Source organism: Colius striatus, chromosome W (genome assembly GCF_028858725.1).
Source record: "Colius striatus isolate bColStr4 chromosome W, bColStr4.1.hap1, whole genome shotgun sequence".
Lineage (NCBI taxonomy): Eukaryota > Metazoa > Chordata > Aves > Coliiformes > Coliidae > Colius > Colius striatus.
This window is the reverse complement of record NC_084789.1, coordinates 41512306-41529167: the sequence shown is the minus strand read 5'-3', so window position 1 is coordinate 41529167 and position 16862 is coordinate 41512306. Positions and strand designations below refer to the sequence as shown.

General features: G+C 48.9%; 1 protein-coding gene across 2 annotated transcripts in view; it reads left to right on the top strand.

Moving 5' to 3' along the window:
* The window catches only part of LOC133628535 (G patch domain-containing protein 8-like), a 54799-nt gene that overhangs the window by 6545 nt on the left and 31392 nt on the right, over positions 1–16862 (top strand). Inside the window, exons 1-3 of one of the 2 annotated variants that reach the window (XM_062016835.1) lie at positions 8504–8578; positions 14300–14317; positions 16758–16830. Coding sequence is in view for 1 of the 2 variants with exons in the window: in XM_062016834.1 (XP_061872818.1) it covers positions 8504–8578; positions 16758–16830 (148 nt within the window). In the remaining variant the exon portion in view is untranslated. Of the gene's footprint in view, positions 1–8503; positions 8579–14299; positions 14318–16757; positions 16831–16862 lie in introns of those variants that run through there. The other variant, XM_062016834.1, reaches the window with a different exon arrangement.

The following is a 16862-nucleotide window of genomic DNA, read 5'->3' as shown; positions in this document are numbered from 1 at the left end:
GTTAAGAAATGGCAGTGAGCAAGTGGGGTGAGTGAGGCCAGTGCTGCCACTCTTCCAGCAGCTGTGCCAGAGCTGAAGAGCATCCCTCTGTGCTGGAACACATTTCTAGCTGCTGTTGGTAGCAGCAGAAGGAATCTCAGTGACATTAAATTGCTCTAGTTTGGTGCCAAAGTATGCAAGGCAGGGACCTGCCTCTGGCTTCCCCTTCTTTCCTGTACAAGCTGTTTATCTCTGAACATGTTTTTAATTGGACAGCTGTAATGAGGCATTTCTCTGCACCCTTTCCTGGTTTAAGGCTCCTGACCTAGGAGTACTCCTTGGGTGCTTTTGGGTTTTAGTGGTTTTGGACTTAATAGGTAGAATTTTACCACTGAGATTTACTTGTAGTTTGGTAAGCAGCAGGTGCTGTCAGTGCCCCAGCCTGTAATTACAAGGTGCTGCTTTCAAAGGTTGCCAGTTGCAGTTCACATCCAGATCTTACAGTATTGGCTTTTCCTTTAAGTACTGTCAAAATCATTGATGTGTGTGTGATTGGCTCAAATGAGGTTTTGCTGCAGCTACAAGCCATTGACTGTAAATGTTCAGCAGTTGGGAGGATGTGAAGCTGTGCAGTGTCCATCGTTACCCACGGGGAAGGGACTGGGCAGGTGATTTATAGCCCACAGAGGGCTGGGAGAGTGCTGCCTGTTGTTTGGGAGTTATTCACCTCAGTTGCTAGGAAAGGATGACTGGTTATTTTTGCATCTTTACAGTCACTCACTCCAGGGAACAGGAAGAGGGATGCCTTTGTTCTGGGCAGCACTAACAAAGGCTTTCCAGGTACCAGTGCAAAGTTGCTGTTGTGTCACACTGTCTGGCCTTTAAAGTGACCCAAGGAAGCTTCCAGCGAGAGCAGGGTTGGACAGAGTCATCTTCTGGGTGCATATTGGTCTTCCAAACGTACTTTCTCCTGGGTGCATAACGAATATTCATGAAACACCCTGAGCTAGGCTCTCCTGGAGTTGTTTTTGAGTTCTCTGGATGCATTTCTAAACATCAGCACGGTTGTCTGCATCGATTACGTTTTGGAGATCTTCCATCCTATAGAGTCATCACGTCCTGCTTAGCTGAAAAGGGCAGCATAAATCAGTGTCTGAGGCTTGGAGGCACCATCCATAGGGCAGGGTGGAGCTGGCAGGGAAATGATGAACCCCTTACATTGGGGTTGTGTGTAACAAAACCGTGGATTAGTTGCGGTGAGCTGGATTTGCTGTTAACACCTTCCTTCTCTCATCTGTGTGGGCTGGAATTTGCTGGTGAGATGAGCAGATGTAGGTGATAGAGCCTCACAAACAAACAAAACAAGAGGCAGTGCTAGCAGACCTTGCTTCTGACTCCTCTCCTATTTGCCTGGAGTTGGTTTTTGTTCTGCTGCCTGTATACCACAGGTAACTCCACAGCCCTGGCATGTGTGCCCTTCAGGCACTGTGGGGAGAGGTGGGTCACTCCAGCTTGGGGCTGAGCAAAACTGGCAGGTCTGAAAAGGCTTTTGAGAAGAGAACTAGGTGCAAAATGCAACATAAAGTGAATGTGTGGTTTGCTGCAATCGCTATCCTTTGGCTTAGGGGAGAGTCCAGTGCACTGTCAGGACCTCACAGAGCAATTGCTGTTCTAGTTTATCCTCCCACTCAAGCAGGTTCCCCTGACTCAAGGGGCACAGGAGTGTGTCCAGGTGGGTTTCAGTCTCCTTCAGCCTGACCAGTCCCAGTGCCCACAGCCTTTCCTCAGCAGGAACATGCTCCAGTGCCCTGAGCATCTTGCTGGCCCTGTGCTGGCCTCTCTCCAGCAGTTCCCCATCCCTCTGCAGCTGGGGAGCCCACAGCTGGCCAGAGGACTCCAGATGAGGCCTCAGCAGATGGGGCAGAGCAGAAGAGGTGACTGGAGAAGAGAGATCTCGGTTGTGCTTCCTCCAGAGCAGTAACTGGAGGCCACTGTGAAATACCCTGTGGCTCGGAGCTACCACAGTCTGCTGTGGGTTCATGTGCTCTAGCAAACAGCCTTTTTGTGGGTATCCAGTTCTGCTTTTAGGTCCTCCTGGTGTCTCAGCTGCTGGTGTGCAGCCTAATGCCTTCACAGCATTTGGGGCAGGCAGCAGGCTTGGTTAAATGTTCTAAAGTGGCACTTGTGGATATCAAGCCCCAGTTTTATGGCTGGACTTGGAGTTTTTGTGAGTTTCAGCTTTAGTGATGGAATGGATGGATGAACAGAGTATGCACAGGTGGTTCTGATGTGTTTCAGTGTCTTAAAATGCCATTTCCTAAAGTACATGTAATAGACATGTTGGGGTTTGGGCTCTTCCTGAGGTTCTACCAGTGCAAACTGGTTTTGTTTCCCATCTAAGGAGCACAGGCTGCTCCTTTCAAGTGCAGTTAAGCGTTGACATCACACTGGGCTCTTCCTGCAGTGCATTTGAGAAAGAATGATGGTGAGTGGTGTGAGGCTTTACTGCAGAATGACTCTCCTGAGGTTGTTGCATGCAGGGGCACGGGAGCACGTGGTGCTGTGCCCCTGCTGGAGCTGAGCCTGAAACCCAGTGTGGACATAAATAGATTGTTCCTGCTCTGCCATCTTGGCAGCTGCATTCTGCTTGTCCCCTCCCCAGTCGTCAGCTGGCTTTAGTGCTCTCAGGCATCAGTTTGATGCTGGAGTCTTGTTTGACTGTTGAGGCCTGGGACTGGTGGAGCAGGCACTGTTGTGCCCAGGTATTCCCATTCTAGGCTCCCCATGTCTGACTCCTGTTGTTTTTCCTAACTGACATCTCTTTGCTAGGAATGTTTGTGTAACTGAGCTCTCCTAGGGAGCAGTAACTGAAAGGACAGCTGAATGAAGGCCTTCTGAAAGCAAAGCCGCTGCTCTCCCGTCTCCATTGTACTCCTCCTTTGTGTTAGTTTTCTCCCATCTCCCTGTAAGAGCCCTGTTTCAAGGTCTGAAGCTCAGACTGCCACACTGACTTCTCAGTGGCGACCTGGGTGACTTGGGGCTGTTCATAAAAGAAGCCACTAACTCCCGTCACCAACGTGCTCTGTGTGCAGGGTATTTTGCATGCTGACATCTCAATATCCTCTGTGCTTGGACAGATTGGAAAGAGCAGTCCAGTAATTAATATCCAGGGAGCTCTCACAGCCTTGGAGCAGCTGAAGTGACTCATCATTCTCTCCTCGTGGAGTCGGGGATGCCGTAGGTGACTTAGAGAAGGCACTGCTCAGCAGTCACTCTGGTTTTGGATATCTCCTCTTTGGGGAGTGTGAGGGAAGGAGAGAATGTGTTTTTTCCTCTGCCTTGTAAAGATGCTTTGAAAAGAGCCCTCCCAGTAAGATCTGTGTGTCCTTAGCTGCTTTGTCTCTGCCCACCATGGCGAAAAGGGGCCTTGTGGAGGGGAGACAGTGAATGATGTGATACCAAACTTGGGTAAATGGGCTGAAATCAACAATTCCTTGTGTCACTTCAACAATGCTTGCCACTAAAGATTTGGGGATGAAAGTGTGATTAAGTTCCTAATTGTTTTGAAATGATACTGACCAGGCTCCCTGGTACAGTGCTTGTGACCTTATCAGTAAGCAAGAAACAGCAGTTCTCTTTCCCCTGAGCTATTTAACTTGAGTTCAGAAAATGCACAGACTCCACTGGGTTTCATCCTGGACAAAATGGTAGTTTTGTTGGGCCAGAGCTCTGAAGTATTTACAGCCCAAATAAGGGAGAATAAGGGTGTAAAATCCTGCGGGGAGGCAGCTTTTGTTAGTCCGTTGTATTCCCAACTCGAGGGTTAGGTGTGTCTGAGAGCTCCAAGACATCAGGTCTGGTGAAGAGCTTCCTGGGAAGATCAAACAATGGGAAAGTGAAGAGAGGAGAGGCCATGTGACTGTGAGCAACCAAAACGGGTGGGTAGCCAAAGTTCAGATGGTAATACACACACAGAGAGACAGGGGGCAAACAAACTGGCTCCTGGAGGCGAGTGCGGCAGGGAAACCACTCCGTGTGCCTGGAGTGTAATGAGGAATGTTGAAGGCTTGTCCTTGCTTCTCACCCAAGCAGTGAATTCCAGCGTGCTTGTAGTGAAGTGTATCTAGTGCTGGAGCACAAAGTGAGAGCAATAAACGATGCTTACCTGGAGCCCTCTCATCTTATTTGCCTCGCTGCTTCAGGATGGAGATGGCATCTGCAAGAAAGTAACAGAAGTGCAGCACATCTTGTTTTACAAAGCAGAAGTGAGGAAGCCTGAAGGAGGCAGCTTTAAAGTAGAGAGGCAGAGGATAAGTGGGAGAAAAGCACTGCATTCATCTCTGAAATCCAGGGAGGGAAGAGTAGTTTCTGAATAGCTAAAGGTTTAATGCAGCTGTTATTTTATGGCCTGGTATCCATTTTGTAAGGATTGCTTTCTCCTTTTCACTTCAAGGTTTGTTCCAAAGAGGGAAGCATCCCTCAATCTGCAGAAGATACATATCAAAGTCATATTGACATGAAGTCAATGGTTGTGGTTCCTGTTTGCAAAAAATGTAGTTTATCCTCAAAACATTCAACGTTATGGTTCAATACATTGTTAGATGGACACATGAAAGGGATTTGTTGTTTTATGGTAGAGCAAAACAGAAGCACTACCTGCATCCATTTGATGTGCCAGGTTGAAGGACTGGAGAAGGAAAACAGATGGAATTCCCCCCAGCTTGTTCCTCAGCCAGCTCCAGGGATGAGGAGGCAAAGGGACAAACTGTGCTCCCTCCAGCTCCACAGAGTCCCAGCTCTGAATGGCCACGGTGGCAGCCAGCTTTGCCTTAACAAGCTGCCCCTGGAAGCCACAACCACTGTTCTCCTGCTCGTTAGGCACCGTCAGGCCCAACACGCCCTCGAATCCACCCTCAGTGTGACTGTTGGATTTCCCTCTTGCTTTTTGCCAGGGCAAGCTGCTTTATGCTGGAAGGGAAATTTTCCCTTTATCAATACTTGAGTGATAAATAAAGAACAGTCTCTGTGATGAGTATTGATTGCACTTCAGATTGGACACTTTGTTATTCCAGTGCCTTAAATTACCCAGCCTGTACTAGTCAGCTTCCCAGCAGCCTGGCAGCATCCCACCAGGGCTTCTTCCCTTCTACTCAGGTGGCATTTGCTTACCCAGGACTTAAAGGTGCTGGGAAGCAGCCTGCCTCTTGTGAAAGTTCTGGTGTTAGCATTGCTGTTATGTGTAAAATACAAACACCCCATCCCCAGCAACAAAACCCCCAAAGTAAACACTGCGTGACAATAACCCACCAAAACATACACCCCAAAAGGTGAGACGGACAGTAGTGGCATCTCTAGAGCTTGGAGAGGGGTTTTATGCCTCCTTTGCACTTGGCTGTGATGGACTGAGGCTTCTGCACACCTTCTGGGAGGAGGTGTTGTGTTTAAGCACAGAAGAATGCAGTTGTGCGGCCTCAGCTCAGCGAGGTGTGTGTTCCAACTGGAATTGACCCTTGCCTTTGTACAAACCATTGCCACTGCCTTGGCAGGCAGCGTGCCCAAGGAGACTGAGTAGGCAGAAAGGTTTTTGCCAGCTCCAGGTAATTTAGTTGGCATGTTCAGAGCTACCTGCAGGCAGCAAGTCACATTGAGGAAAAGACCTGGGGAGGAGAAGCAGGGCTGTGTTTGTGCTGAGACTGTTTCAAGTGTTTGGTAACTAAATGTTACATGGCGTTAATTGCTTTATGTACCAAGTGTTAATAAATGTGTTGTTGCTGGCATTAAGCAGTCAGCAGTGCAAATTCACCACCAGCATGTGCACACTTGGCTGCTTTTCTCCTGGGCACTGCTGCTGGGGAGGGCTGGGCTTTGTCCTTCTGACATGGACACAGGTTTTCTGTCTCCTCCCCACTGGGCTCCCTGACTTCACAGCACATACATGTACAGTCTGTACAGAGTCATTGAATGGTTTCAGCTGGCAGAGACCTTTCAGCTCATGGGGTGCAGCCTCTGCACCAGCCCATTGCGCTCAGTGCAACACCCACCCAGCTCTGAAACCCCTCCAGGGATGGGGACTCCAGCAGCTCCCTGGGCAGCTGTTCCAATGCCTGACAGCCCTGGCACCAAAGCAATTCCTCCTCATCCAACCTGAACCTGCCCTGGTGACACTTGAGGCTGTTTCCTCTTGTTTTATTGCTTGAACAGCCCAACCCCACCTGGCTGCAGCTTCCTTTTAGGTAGCTGGAGAGAGCCAGAAGGTCTTCCCTGAGCCTTCTGTTCTCCAGGCTCAACAGCCCAAGATCCCTCAGCCCTTCCTCATCTGAGACATGCTCCAAACCCTTTCCTAGCTTGGTAGCCCAGCCTCTGGATCCTCTTCAGCACCTCCATGTCCTTCTTGTAAGAGGGGCCCAGAACTGGACACAGGGTTTGAGGTGCAGCCCAGCACAGGGGAATGATCAGCTCCCTGCTCCTGCTGACAGTCCACACTGTGCTAGCTTTTTGAAGCAGCTCAACTCCATACACATAGTAAGCTTGCCTTCAGCTTGCTTCTGAAGGCTGTCCAAAAAACCAAAAGGGATGGGAGTGGATTGCTGCTGGCAGATGAAGCCCCAAACTCACTCTGGGGAGGCCGTGGGAAAGAAGGCTGCTGGGAGCAGAGCGTGGCCTGGGTGAATTAGCACTGTGGCCTGCAGATGATGGATGGGCTGGCAGTTGGGGCACCAGCATCAAAGTATGTTTTCTTGGCAAGAGCTTTTTGTCAAAATGGTCTCTTGCAGATTTGAATCACTGGATACAAGGCTCCTTCCAGAGGGGTTTTGAAGGCTGGTGCCTGGCTCATAAAACTCGACCCAGAGCCCCTTCCAGCCAGCATTTGCTTGGTGTGCTGGCTTTCATTAAAGTGCTTGCAGAAGGAAAAGTTGGTGTTGGTAGAAATGAGGAGAGTAGCAACATGTTTCTCTTGGCAGTGGTGCTGGGTGTTCCTGCTCAGAGTCATTGTGGGGCTGGGATGCAAATAAGAGCTGCCAGGTGTGGGGTGCTGGAGCAGCCAGAGCATTTCAGTGGCACTGGGGGCCTGGGGGAGGAGCGGGGTGACAGCCAAGGCTGCAGCACCTCCTGGGCTTTCCCAGGGCTGTGGTGCTGAGTGGTGCCCAGGGAGCGCAGGAGAGCCTGCCAAAAAGACCTCCTTGCATGGCTTCAGTGCTGATCTCAGCTGCAGGCATGTCTCCTGTTTGGAGTTGGCAGCTAGAAAGCCAGATCTTTTTTCCTTTCTGGGGCAGTGCATCACAGGCCTCTTGAATGGCCAGGAATGGATCCCCATGTTTGCAATGTCAGGAATCTGAGGTTTCAGAAACCTCTGGAATTTCCACAGAGCTACAACAGATGGTTTTTTCCTGAAATGGCCATTCCCACGGGTGTTCCAGCACCAAGGGGTGTTCTGGAGCCAGAGACTGCCAGTTGCCTTCCTAGCTCCTGACCCCTGCTGCTTAATATCCATGGAAAGATGGAATCTTGCCATAGGGGTGCTTGAGGAGGATTGCTTGACTCTGATCTCTGCTCCCATGGCTGTTCATGTGCTGTGCTCACAGGGCCCTGCTGGGCAGGAGGGAGGGAGGTTCCCCTGGGAGTGCCCCTGGGCACAGCACAGCATAAATCCCCCTGAATGTTCCTTTGGACTAAAGAGTTTCACAGTGTTGCTGCAAGAGTGTGAAGCAGCAAAGTGGATGTACTGGCTTTGCTGGGGTTTCCTTGGCATGTTCTTTGCTGTGAGAGCACCTGCACACCTCCATCACCTCCCTCAGGCACCCCCCTGGCTCCTGTCGTTGTTGGGCAGCACTTTCAGACGCTGTGCTCGCACGTGCTTGAAGCTGGGACGTGTGGGATAAGCTGTTCTGTGAGTCTGGCCTGGGCTGCTGTGTGCCAACACGTGTGCTCGTGTGGCTGCCTGGTCAGCAGGCGTGGGGCACAGCTGAGGGTTGAAACTACAGGCTGTGGGTGTGTGGGGGGATCACTTCCATGAACAGTTTGCTCTGCAGGAAAGGGCTGCCCCAGACCACAGACAAATGCTGTGGGAATGGGGAGAGGTTCCTTTTGGTACCACTGTGGGGTTTGGTTGGTTGAAGGTGTGTGAAACTCCACATATGCCTGGAGCAGTTTGGATTTCCTGCTGCAAGGAAAGCTTTGCTCTGCTCTAAAAGGGAAAAGACAACAGAACCTCCCTGTACAGCGCTGGTGGGGCTGGTTCCTGCTGCTTCTTGCCCTGTGTGAGTTCAGGGCCAGCACAGGTGGTTATGGCTAAGGTTTGCATAGACCAACCCACGGTGTTGTCACCAGAAATGTTTGCTGTTTTGCTGACTCCTATGGTTATCATCAAATTGACTTTGTTTTTAGAACAAGTGGGTTTTTGTTCTTCCAGCCAATGTGCTGGATTGAACCCATGTGCATTACATTCATCTTTTAACCAAAGTTACACCAGACTGTTGGAAACGTGCTCTCTGCTGTAGGACTAACCCCTTCTCTTCTTTTTCAGGGCAATCACTTTGATCAATATGAAGAAGGGCACCTGGAGATAGAGCAAGCATCTCTAGACAAGCCTATAGAATCGGTAAGATCCACACTCAGCACCAGCACCAACCCAGCAGCGAGTAGCCCGTGACCGGATGGTACTTGATGTGAATGCAGTCCAGTTTGATAGGAGCACAGGGGTCATTGGCTCTGGGAAATTTGCATGCTGAGGTTTAAGTGGGCCTGGGATTGAATCTTTTAGTAGTTGTCCTAAAATACAGGGAACTTGAAATTGTAGTTGAGCATAAGAGATTTGAGAAGAGATGGAAGAGAATACATCCCTTGGTGGAGATTCAGTTTGGGTTTTGATACTTTGCTTGGAAAACTCGGTTTAATTCCTGTGCCAACCTGGTGCAATAGTGTAGCAAAAGACATTTGGATCATATGGGGTTTTTTTCAGTTGATGTTTTTGGAAAGCTGCTGGTGTAGTGCCAGCATGAGCCCTGGATGCCTCCTGGTGTTAACCCAGCATCCCTCTCCCCCAGTCTGAAGCTGTACAGCGGGTCTGTAAAGCACAGCTTTCCTTTGGCTGAGCTGTGGACAGAACAGCCATGTGCTGGGGGAAAACAACAAGTTCTGGTTTACCCTCTTCAAGCTTTTTTTGTTTCTCTTGGAAGCTTTTTGATTTTCCCCTTTGCAAAGCATCTTCTGCCCAGGGAGGGTGTGGAGGCTCCTTCCTTGGAGGGCTTCAAGACCCACCTGGACACATTCCTATGTGACCTGATCTAGGTGGGAGCTGCTTCTGCAGAGGGGTTGCACTGCATGAGCTCTAAAGCTCCCTCCCAACCCCCACCATGCTGTGATTCCATGATTCTGCTGCTCTGAGGCACAGCAGCTCATTCAGCCTCAACCAGACCCACGTTTGGCACTTGGCTTCAGCCAAGTTTCCTGAGCAGTTTTGTGAGAGAGCCAGAAAGCTTGTAGTGAATAATCCAGGGTGCCTCAGTGGACTCCTGCTTCAGACCAGCTTGTTTTTCATTAAGAAATCCTCCCCAGTGTTCCTTTTCCCTATTAATAAAGTTCTCTGTTAAAGTTTCCTCACGTTAGCCTGCACCTGGAAGAAACTTAGTGTTAGCAAAAGGTTACTATCTCTTTTTCATTGGTGTGTAGGTTTGGTGTTGTGTGTGTGTGTGTTTGTGTGTGTGTGTGTTAGATGTTTACAAAAGCACTTACCCAACTTGGGGTGTTCGCCGTTTTTCTTCCGCAGCAGTTGGCCCATAGTAGCTAAGCAGCCATCATCTGGTTTGTATTGCACGGTCTGCCTTTTTCATTTCTTCTCTAGGGTTTCCTTTCCCCTTTCTTATTTCTGTTCTTCTGGTCCAGTGAACACTGCATATAGTACCTACTGTCTTAATGTGCTGGCATGATGCTAGATTTAGGCATGGCGGTAACCGATGACGCATGAGATAATGCTGCAGAGATGGGAGTTTGGATTCAGTGTTCTGAATGCTTCAATCCCAACGTGTGGCTATGGGGATGTGAATCAAAATGCCAAGCCTGCTCCCTTATGGAAATGGAATGAGAGATATTTGTTGGTAGCCTGCTCTGTGCCACGCTGGAAATGAGTGTCTCAAAGTCATTCCGATGCTCCTTACAGACCAGACTGGTTATCCGATTGCTCCCGAGTGTTTTCCCAAGCAGAGGAGTAGGAGTGGTCCCAGCTTGCATCTCTGGGGTTCTGGAGGGAGTCACACCCACACAAGCATGTGAAAGCTGAACAGGGATGCTGGGGGCAGCTTGGGGCACCTGCAGGTGGAAGGGCTTTGCTGCACTTGCATTCATGCTGAGCTGTGGCAGAAAAATGAAGTTGCAGCTTTGGTATTAAAGTCATATGGATCTCACCATCCAAATAATGGGAGGTTATTAATCTCTGTACCTTCTGAGTAGGTTTTAATGTGTTCCAGTCCAGCCTAAAGGTTAAATCTGGGGAGTTTGATGAAGCAGAAAAGAGAAGAGCTTACTTCTGTGGGAGGAGAACAAGTTAAACCCTCAAGTGTTCTTACTTTAAACTACACTTATTTTGCTGCTCTTTTACTTCTAGTAAGAGAAACAAGCATTTGAGGTGTAGGGCCTCAGCCTCGCTCCTCTAGGAAGGAGTCACAGAACAGAGTAACTGAGTGTTGTGCCTTGTCACAGTGCTCAGTGTTGAGCACACAGGAGCTGCCTTCACAGGCCAGTCTCAGAGTTCAAAAGCTGTGACTGCTGCACGGAGTGGCCTTTTGGTCTCATGAACCAACCCAGAGTCAGAAACCAGTCAGGAACAAACTGGTGACTATTCAGATTGATCCTCATAGGGCCTTCACTGAACACATTGTCGGTCTCTCCAAGAAATGGTGTAGCTGGGAAGCAGTTTCCTGGCACCTGGGCAAATGACTTTGCTTCCACACTAGGAATGACCTGTGTGCTTTTGAAACTGGCAAATGACCAGTTTCAGCCTGACCTTGGCAGAGGTTAGTGGTGCACCTCTTGTGCAGGACCTCTCCCTAGGAACCAGCTGTTCATACCACTTTTCCTGCCCTCTTGTATTTGAGGCTGTTTGACTGTGGGTGAGCATAACATCCTTGAGCTGCAAGTGAGAGGGAGGGAGCGAGGACAAGTGCATCGTGTGCAAATCCCACACATCTGAATATTTACAAGAGAACAAATTGTTTTGTAATCCTTACCCAGTTCTGTGTTAGCAAGTCAACCAGCCTTTGAAAAGGGATCTGCTCAGGAAGAGCCCATGGTTATGGAAGTAGTTTGGGTGAGCAATGTCTTGTGTGGAAGGAAGGGTGTTAATAACAGCAGATCAAAGCACTTTCCAGTTAAGAATGTGAAGTTTGGTTATCCTACAGACTTAGGTGTACTCTTAAATGTGCTTCTTGCAGCTCCTCACACCTCCTTAGTTATATGAAAGTGCTTTGAAGACTAAAGGTAGCTTGCATTTGGAAATCCCAGGGGCAGAGGGTTTCTCTTGAAGTACACATTGGACAATCACCACTGAAGTGAGATCCATCTCTGCAGCATTATCTGTTGAGAGGTGCTGACTGTACTGCTACAGCATGCAACTCAAAGGTGGCTGGAAAAATAGGTTTGGGAGTCTACAGATCATTACAATGTTGAACTGTGTCCTCAATTAGCTCACTTAGTGTTGTTCCAGTGGAAATCCTGCTTTGTGCAGCTTGTTTAGGCCAAAGATGTCTGGACTGAAACACGCGACCGTAACCAAAGTACATTTCTGGGAAACAGAGCTGACAGGAGCCAGTGGATGTCCACAGCCCAAACAACAAGCCAGCTAGTTTCCATTACTAAACTGAGGCAAATATTTCATATCAATGAACTCTTCATAGCTGCAAATGCGGGTAGAATTCCCCCCCCACACACAGTAGCTTTTCTTTTTGCTCTAGTTGGAGAGATGCAGCACTTGGCCTGGCTGTTCCTGCCAGTGGAGCCACTGGCCTGTGAGAAACCACAGCCCTTCACCCTTTGCTTAACCTCCAGAAGCTGCATGCATGCATTTTGAAACCCTTTGAGGTACACTGAGCTCAGGTACTCCAATGGGAAGTCACAAAGTATTGCAGCTTGGATAGAATCCAGATTCTCTTCACCTTAATGCCTTATTTCCACACGTCTCCTGACTCTTGTTGCCATGAATTGATGGGTTGCTTTGGCCCAGCCCTGCACATCAGGTAGGAGATGGCAATACACCCTTAGAGCCCACATAAGCAAGATGCAGAGTGCCAGGGAGGGAGCCCACAGCACTGCAGGTTGGAGGCCAGACTGCATTATCACCCACTTGCTCTGGAGCTTGTTAGTTTGTCCGTGTCATAACTAACAAATGTCCTTTCCCCCCTCCCCTCTCTCTCATCCTGCTCAGTCACACACACGGCTCCCTGAGCTCCACGAGCTGTCGGGCTGCGGTCGGTAGCGGTGCACAAGCTGAGGCTGGGCTGTGTGGCACTGGATATCTGTACAGATCTGTGGACTCCATTAGTTCCAAAGTGTCATTGGTGAGGCTGCTGATTTGACGTTTAGCAGCAGCCCGATGTGGACAGCGCTACAAATGATGTGCTTCTTGAAGCTGAATGGTGTAGCATTACTATTTGGCTTTTCTCTCTGGCCTTCATTGTGTCATCTGTAGTGAGCTCTAGGTTTTGTTTTGGGAATCTTTTTTGTTTCAACCTCTTGTTTGCATGGGTTCACCCAGTAGCATCCAATCCTTGCTTATAGATTCCTCCATACACAGTCAGCACAGCTTACAAGCCACTCAAGAGATGTATGGCTCCTGCTGAGGCTGAGAGAGCCACGTGGGCACCTGGGCATCTTACAGAAAACCTGGGTTTGGGCAAAACTACTGGTTTGATGTATCCAAAACACAGTTCAGCGCACCCACTGCAGCAAAACCTTTCCTTTCTGGTGTGCATCTTTCCATCTGTGCCTTTTCCCTTTCTATTGGCCAGGACTTTTGGTCAGAAATTTGGGCTTGCTCCTGCTCAGGGATTGCTGACACCCATGGAAAGCAAACGAGGGCATCAGGACAGGGGGCTGAGTAGGCCAGTTGGAGCTGCTGGAGCAGCTCACTTCGGATGAGGTTTTTTCCAGGGTGCTGTTTGGTGAAGGCAAACATGTCCCACATGCTTTCAGAAAAGCTGCCCTTCATCTGCAATGCAAAGTTCTCCAGCTGTAAACAGAAATGCTCGCTACTGAGCAGCTCCAGAGTGGGTGATGGTAATGCCAGGAGATGGAAATGGCTCCATCCAGAGCCTGCTGAGCTGCTCTGCACTATGCTGAGCACCCCCAGCTGCTGTCTGGCCTTGGCTCTGTCACTGGGTGCCCAGACAGACAGTTCTGCTGGTGTGAGCAGTTTGGATGGTAAATGGGAACTCACCTGCTCATCCAAACACCAATGGGGAGATTTATTTTGGCTGCCTCACTAGTTTTTGGTTGTGCTGTAACACAAGGAGCTGCAAGAGGACAGTGTCAAAGTGAGGAGGCTGCTGCCAGCTCTCAGCAGTAACAAAAACCCATTCCAGCTGCTGCAACACTTGCTGCCCAGTGGCAAACTTTGCACCTAATAGCCCTGGCTACTCCTCAGGCTGCCAGGCTTTGTGCAATGGCTCTCGTGGGGCAGCCTGGCAGGCCTGGCCTGCCAGCTTTGCCTTTGCTGAGGAGCGGTTCTGCTGCTCTGCTCTGGGGAGAGGCTCGAGGTGGCCGTTGGAAATGGGAGGTTGAGCAGGGCTAGAAACGAGCAGAATAAGGACTAGGTCCCAGCTCAGATGCTGGCATTAAAATTTAGAGTCATTCCCCCTAACCAGTGAATCAGGAGCTGCCCCATTTCAGTTAAAACCAGGAGGTAGATTCAGTGCTGAAGCAAGCAAATGGAAGTGACCGAGGGTGAGCCCCATCCTTCTGGGAACTGGGGCAGGACAATATTGAGGCCTAATTCCAATTGCTGGCAAGCAACCTGTGGCCATCCTCTTGAGTGGTTTTGTAAAAGTGGTGCTAATGTGTATAACCCTTCTAAATTCTTCTCTTTTGGTTTTTTTTGTCCCCCTTTAACATTTGTTTCCCCCTTCACTGTGTCAGTCACAACACACCGCTCCTGAATCTCCCAGCTGCTCTTGACTTGTTGAATTTCTTTTATGCTTTCACTCTTGTTTAATAAATACATTACTTGCAAGCAGTGAATTGAAAACAAAGCAAAAGCAAGAAAAAAAATAAACTACCATTAGTGATTGGACAGTTTCTTACTTTGTGTTACATTTAACTGTTCTTTTGACAGCCCAGTTTTTAAAGCCAGGTTCGTATGGAAATGCTTTCACTCCACTTGCACTGCTTTTGGAAATAGCATACTGCTTCATCTGTCTTTATTTTAGTGCATTCATACCACGGTGCAGTCAGCACAATGTCTCATCTCCACTTAGCCAAAGATTGCAAAGGACTCCTCCTTTTCTCTGTGTGTGTGTGGTTCTGAAAAGCAAGCAGCCGTTTTTGTCAGCGTGGGCTTTTAAACCCAAACTCAAGGCTGCTGTGGCAGCTCCAGCTGCAGTGCCAACAGTGCAACAATCAGTGCCTTAGCCACGACCCCCTGGAACTCAGGGCCCCTTTTTGCAGGAAGGACTGTGCAGGTGTGGCTGTTGGAGAAACAGGCTGCAGCAGGTAAGTCATCCCCCTGCTTCCCAGCAGGCAGCCTTCCCCTTCTCCATGGGCTTTGGGCCAAGAATCCACATCTCTTCATTTTGGCTTCTTTTTGGATATAGTGATTGGAGCATGATCCTGCTGAGGAAAGGCTGTGGGCCCTGGGGCTGCTCAGGCTGGAGAAGAGGAGACTGAGGGGGGAGCTCATTCATAGTGACCAAGATCTCAATGGAGGGTGTCAGGAGGTTGGGGCAGCACTTTTTTGCTGTTGTATCCAGTGCCAGGACAAGGGGTGATGGGATGAAGCTGGAACACAAACAGTTCCATTGAAACACAAGGTCAAACTGTTACAGTGTTGGGGTGAGGGAGCCCTGGCCCAGGCTGCCCAGGGAGGGTGTGGAGGCTCCTTCCTTGGAGCTCTTCAAGCCCCCCCGGACACGTTCCTGTGCTCCCTGATCTAGGTGGCCCTACTTTAGCAGGGGTTTTAGACTAGGTAATCTCTAAAGCTCCCTTCCAACCCTCCCATTCTGTGCTTTCAGCTTTTACAACCAGACATTTCCTTAGTTGTCCTTTTGTGTTTTGGTTTATTTTCAAGTAGCCCTAATTCCATCCTGAGGGAGAGCCTGAGCCCAGAGCGTGGCAAAAACACACACTGTTGCCTTGAAAAACACTGAGGCTAAATATCTGGCTCTAGTGGTATGGCAGGATTCAACAAAAGACATGAAAGTTCTCCTGGACAGAATCTTTCTGAGGAGAAAGGCATCCCTGCAGCAATAGCTCTGGGAAGATTGTGTCTTTCAAGCTGATTCACCAGAGTTCTGCAAACTGTGTCAAAGCCCAGCTGGACGAGCTCCTGTGTGCCCTGCTCTAGGTGGTGCTGCTCTGGCAGGGGGGTTGCACTGGATGAGCTTCCCAGCTCCCTCCCAACCCTTGAGACCCTGTGATTCTGTGACTTCTGTTTAACAATGGGGAGGTGAACAGGTCCTAGCTGAGAGTCCCTCGAGGAGCTGGCAGTCAGTCACTGCTAGTGAAGCAATGGATGAGGGACAAGCTGTCAGCTCCAGATGGTCCCAAGGGTGCCTTTAGCACTCCTGTGTTTTGGAAGGGGAAGAAATGTTGCCTAAAAGCATCAAGAGTTGCACTCAGAGCCCTGTTTTCAAATGCTGACGCCGAATTGCTGCCTCAGTACGTTCCCACCTATTCCAAAGTAGGCTTTTGTGTTTGTTTTGGAGGAAGATGAGACATTATGCTTATTGTTTCCCCTACATGCACTAATGGTTCCTCGCTGGTAACTTATTGCTAGGCCTGTTTCATTCTAACATCTTAGTATTTTGGTTAGTTTCCATGTGAAATGCATCACCCAGTCTGTGCTTGAGCTCATTTGATTTAATTGATTTTCTTTTTGTTTCTTTTGGTTTACTAACCTCACTGTATTTTCAGTTTAATATTGGCTGCATGCTAGTTGATATATCTATATATACATATATACCAAAAAAACCCAATCAAGTCGAGCCTGGATTTTGCTATGATTGTGTTTTGGTTTCTAGTGGTGGGGCAGTCTTGCACTTACAACTTACTCAAGTCTGACAAAAGCCTGACACACAAACAAAATGACTAAACACATTGTAGATTTTCTTTACCAAAAATCCCCCCCCCAAAAAAAAACCCCTCCCCCTACAACAAATCTGAAGTGGTGCTGTCTAGGTGATGGAAATGATTGTCTCAATAGCTTGATTTCCTGCTTTTTACTGTCAATTTTTATTGGTACACTTTCTTTTCTCCTACATTGCTCTTTTTTTTTTGTCGTCGTTGTTGTTATTTTTTTCCTTTGAGATGTGATGCACTAAAGTTGCCCAGCACACCATCAGAAAGTGACCTTCCCCTGATACCCCCCTTCCCCCTGGAAAACATTTCTAGCCAGCAATTTTTGACATTGTCTTCCCCCTCTCCTGGGCACACGTTGCCTTTTCTGTAGCATTATTTTTTGCATGCCTTATCTATGTAGAAAACCTCTTGCTCATCCACATGTTTCAATGTCAGTGGGAAGGGAAGAATATATTATTGGAATATTTTTGGTTTGTTTTCTCTGTTCTGTCTGTCAGGACAATATTGGACATCGCTTACTGCAGAAACATGGCTGGAAGCTGGGCCAGGGACTGGGAAAGTCGCTGCAGGGTAAGTGCAGTCGCTTGCGTCCGGAACGTTCA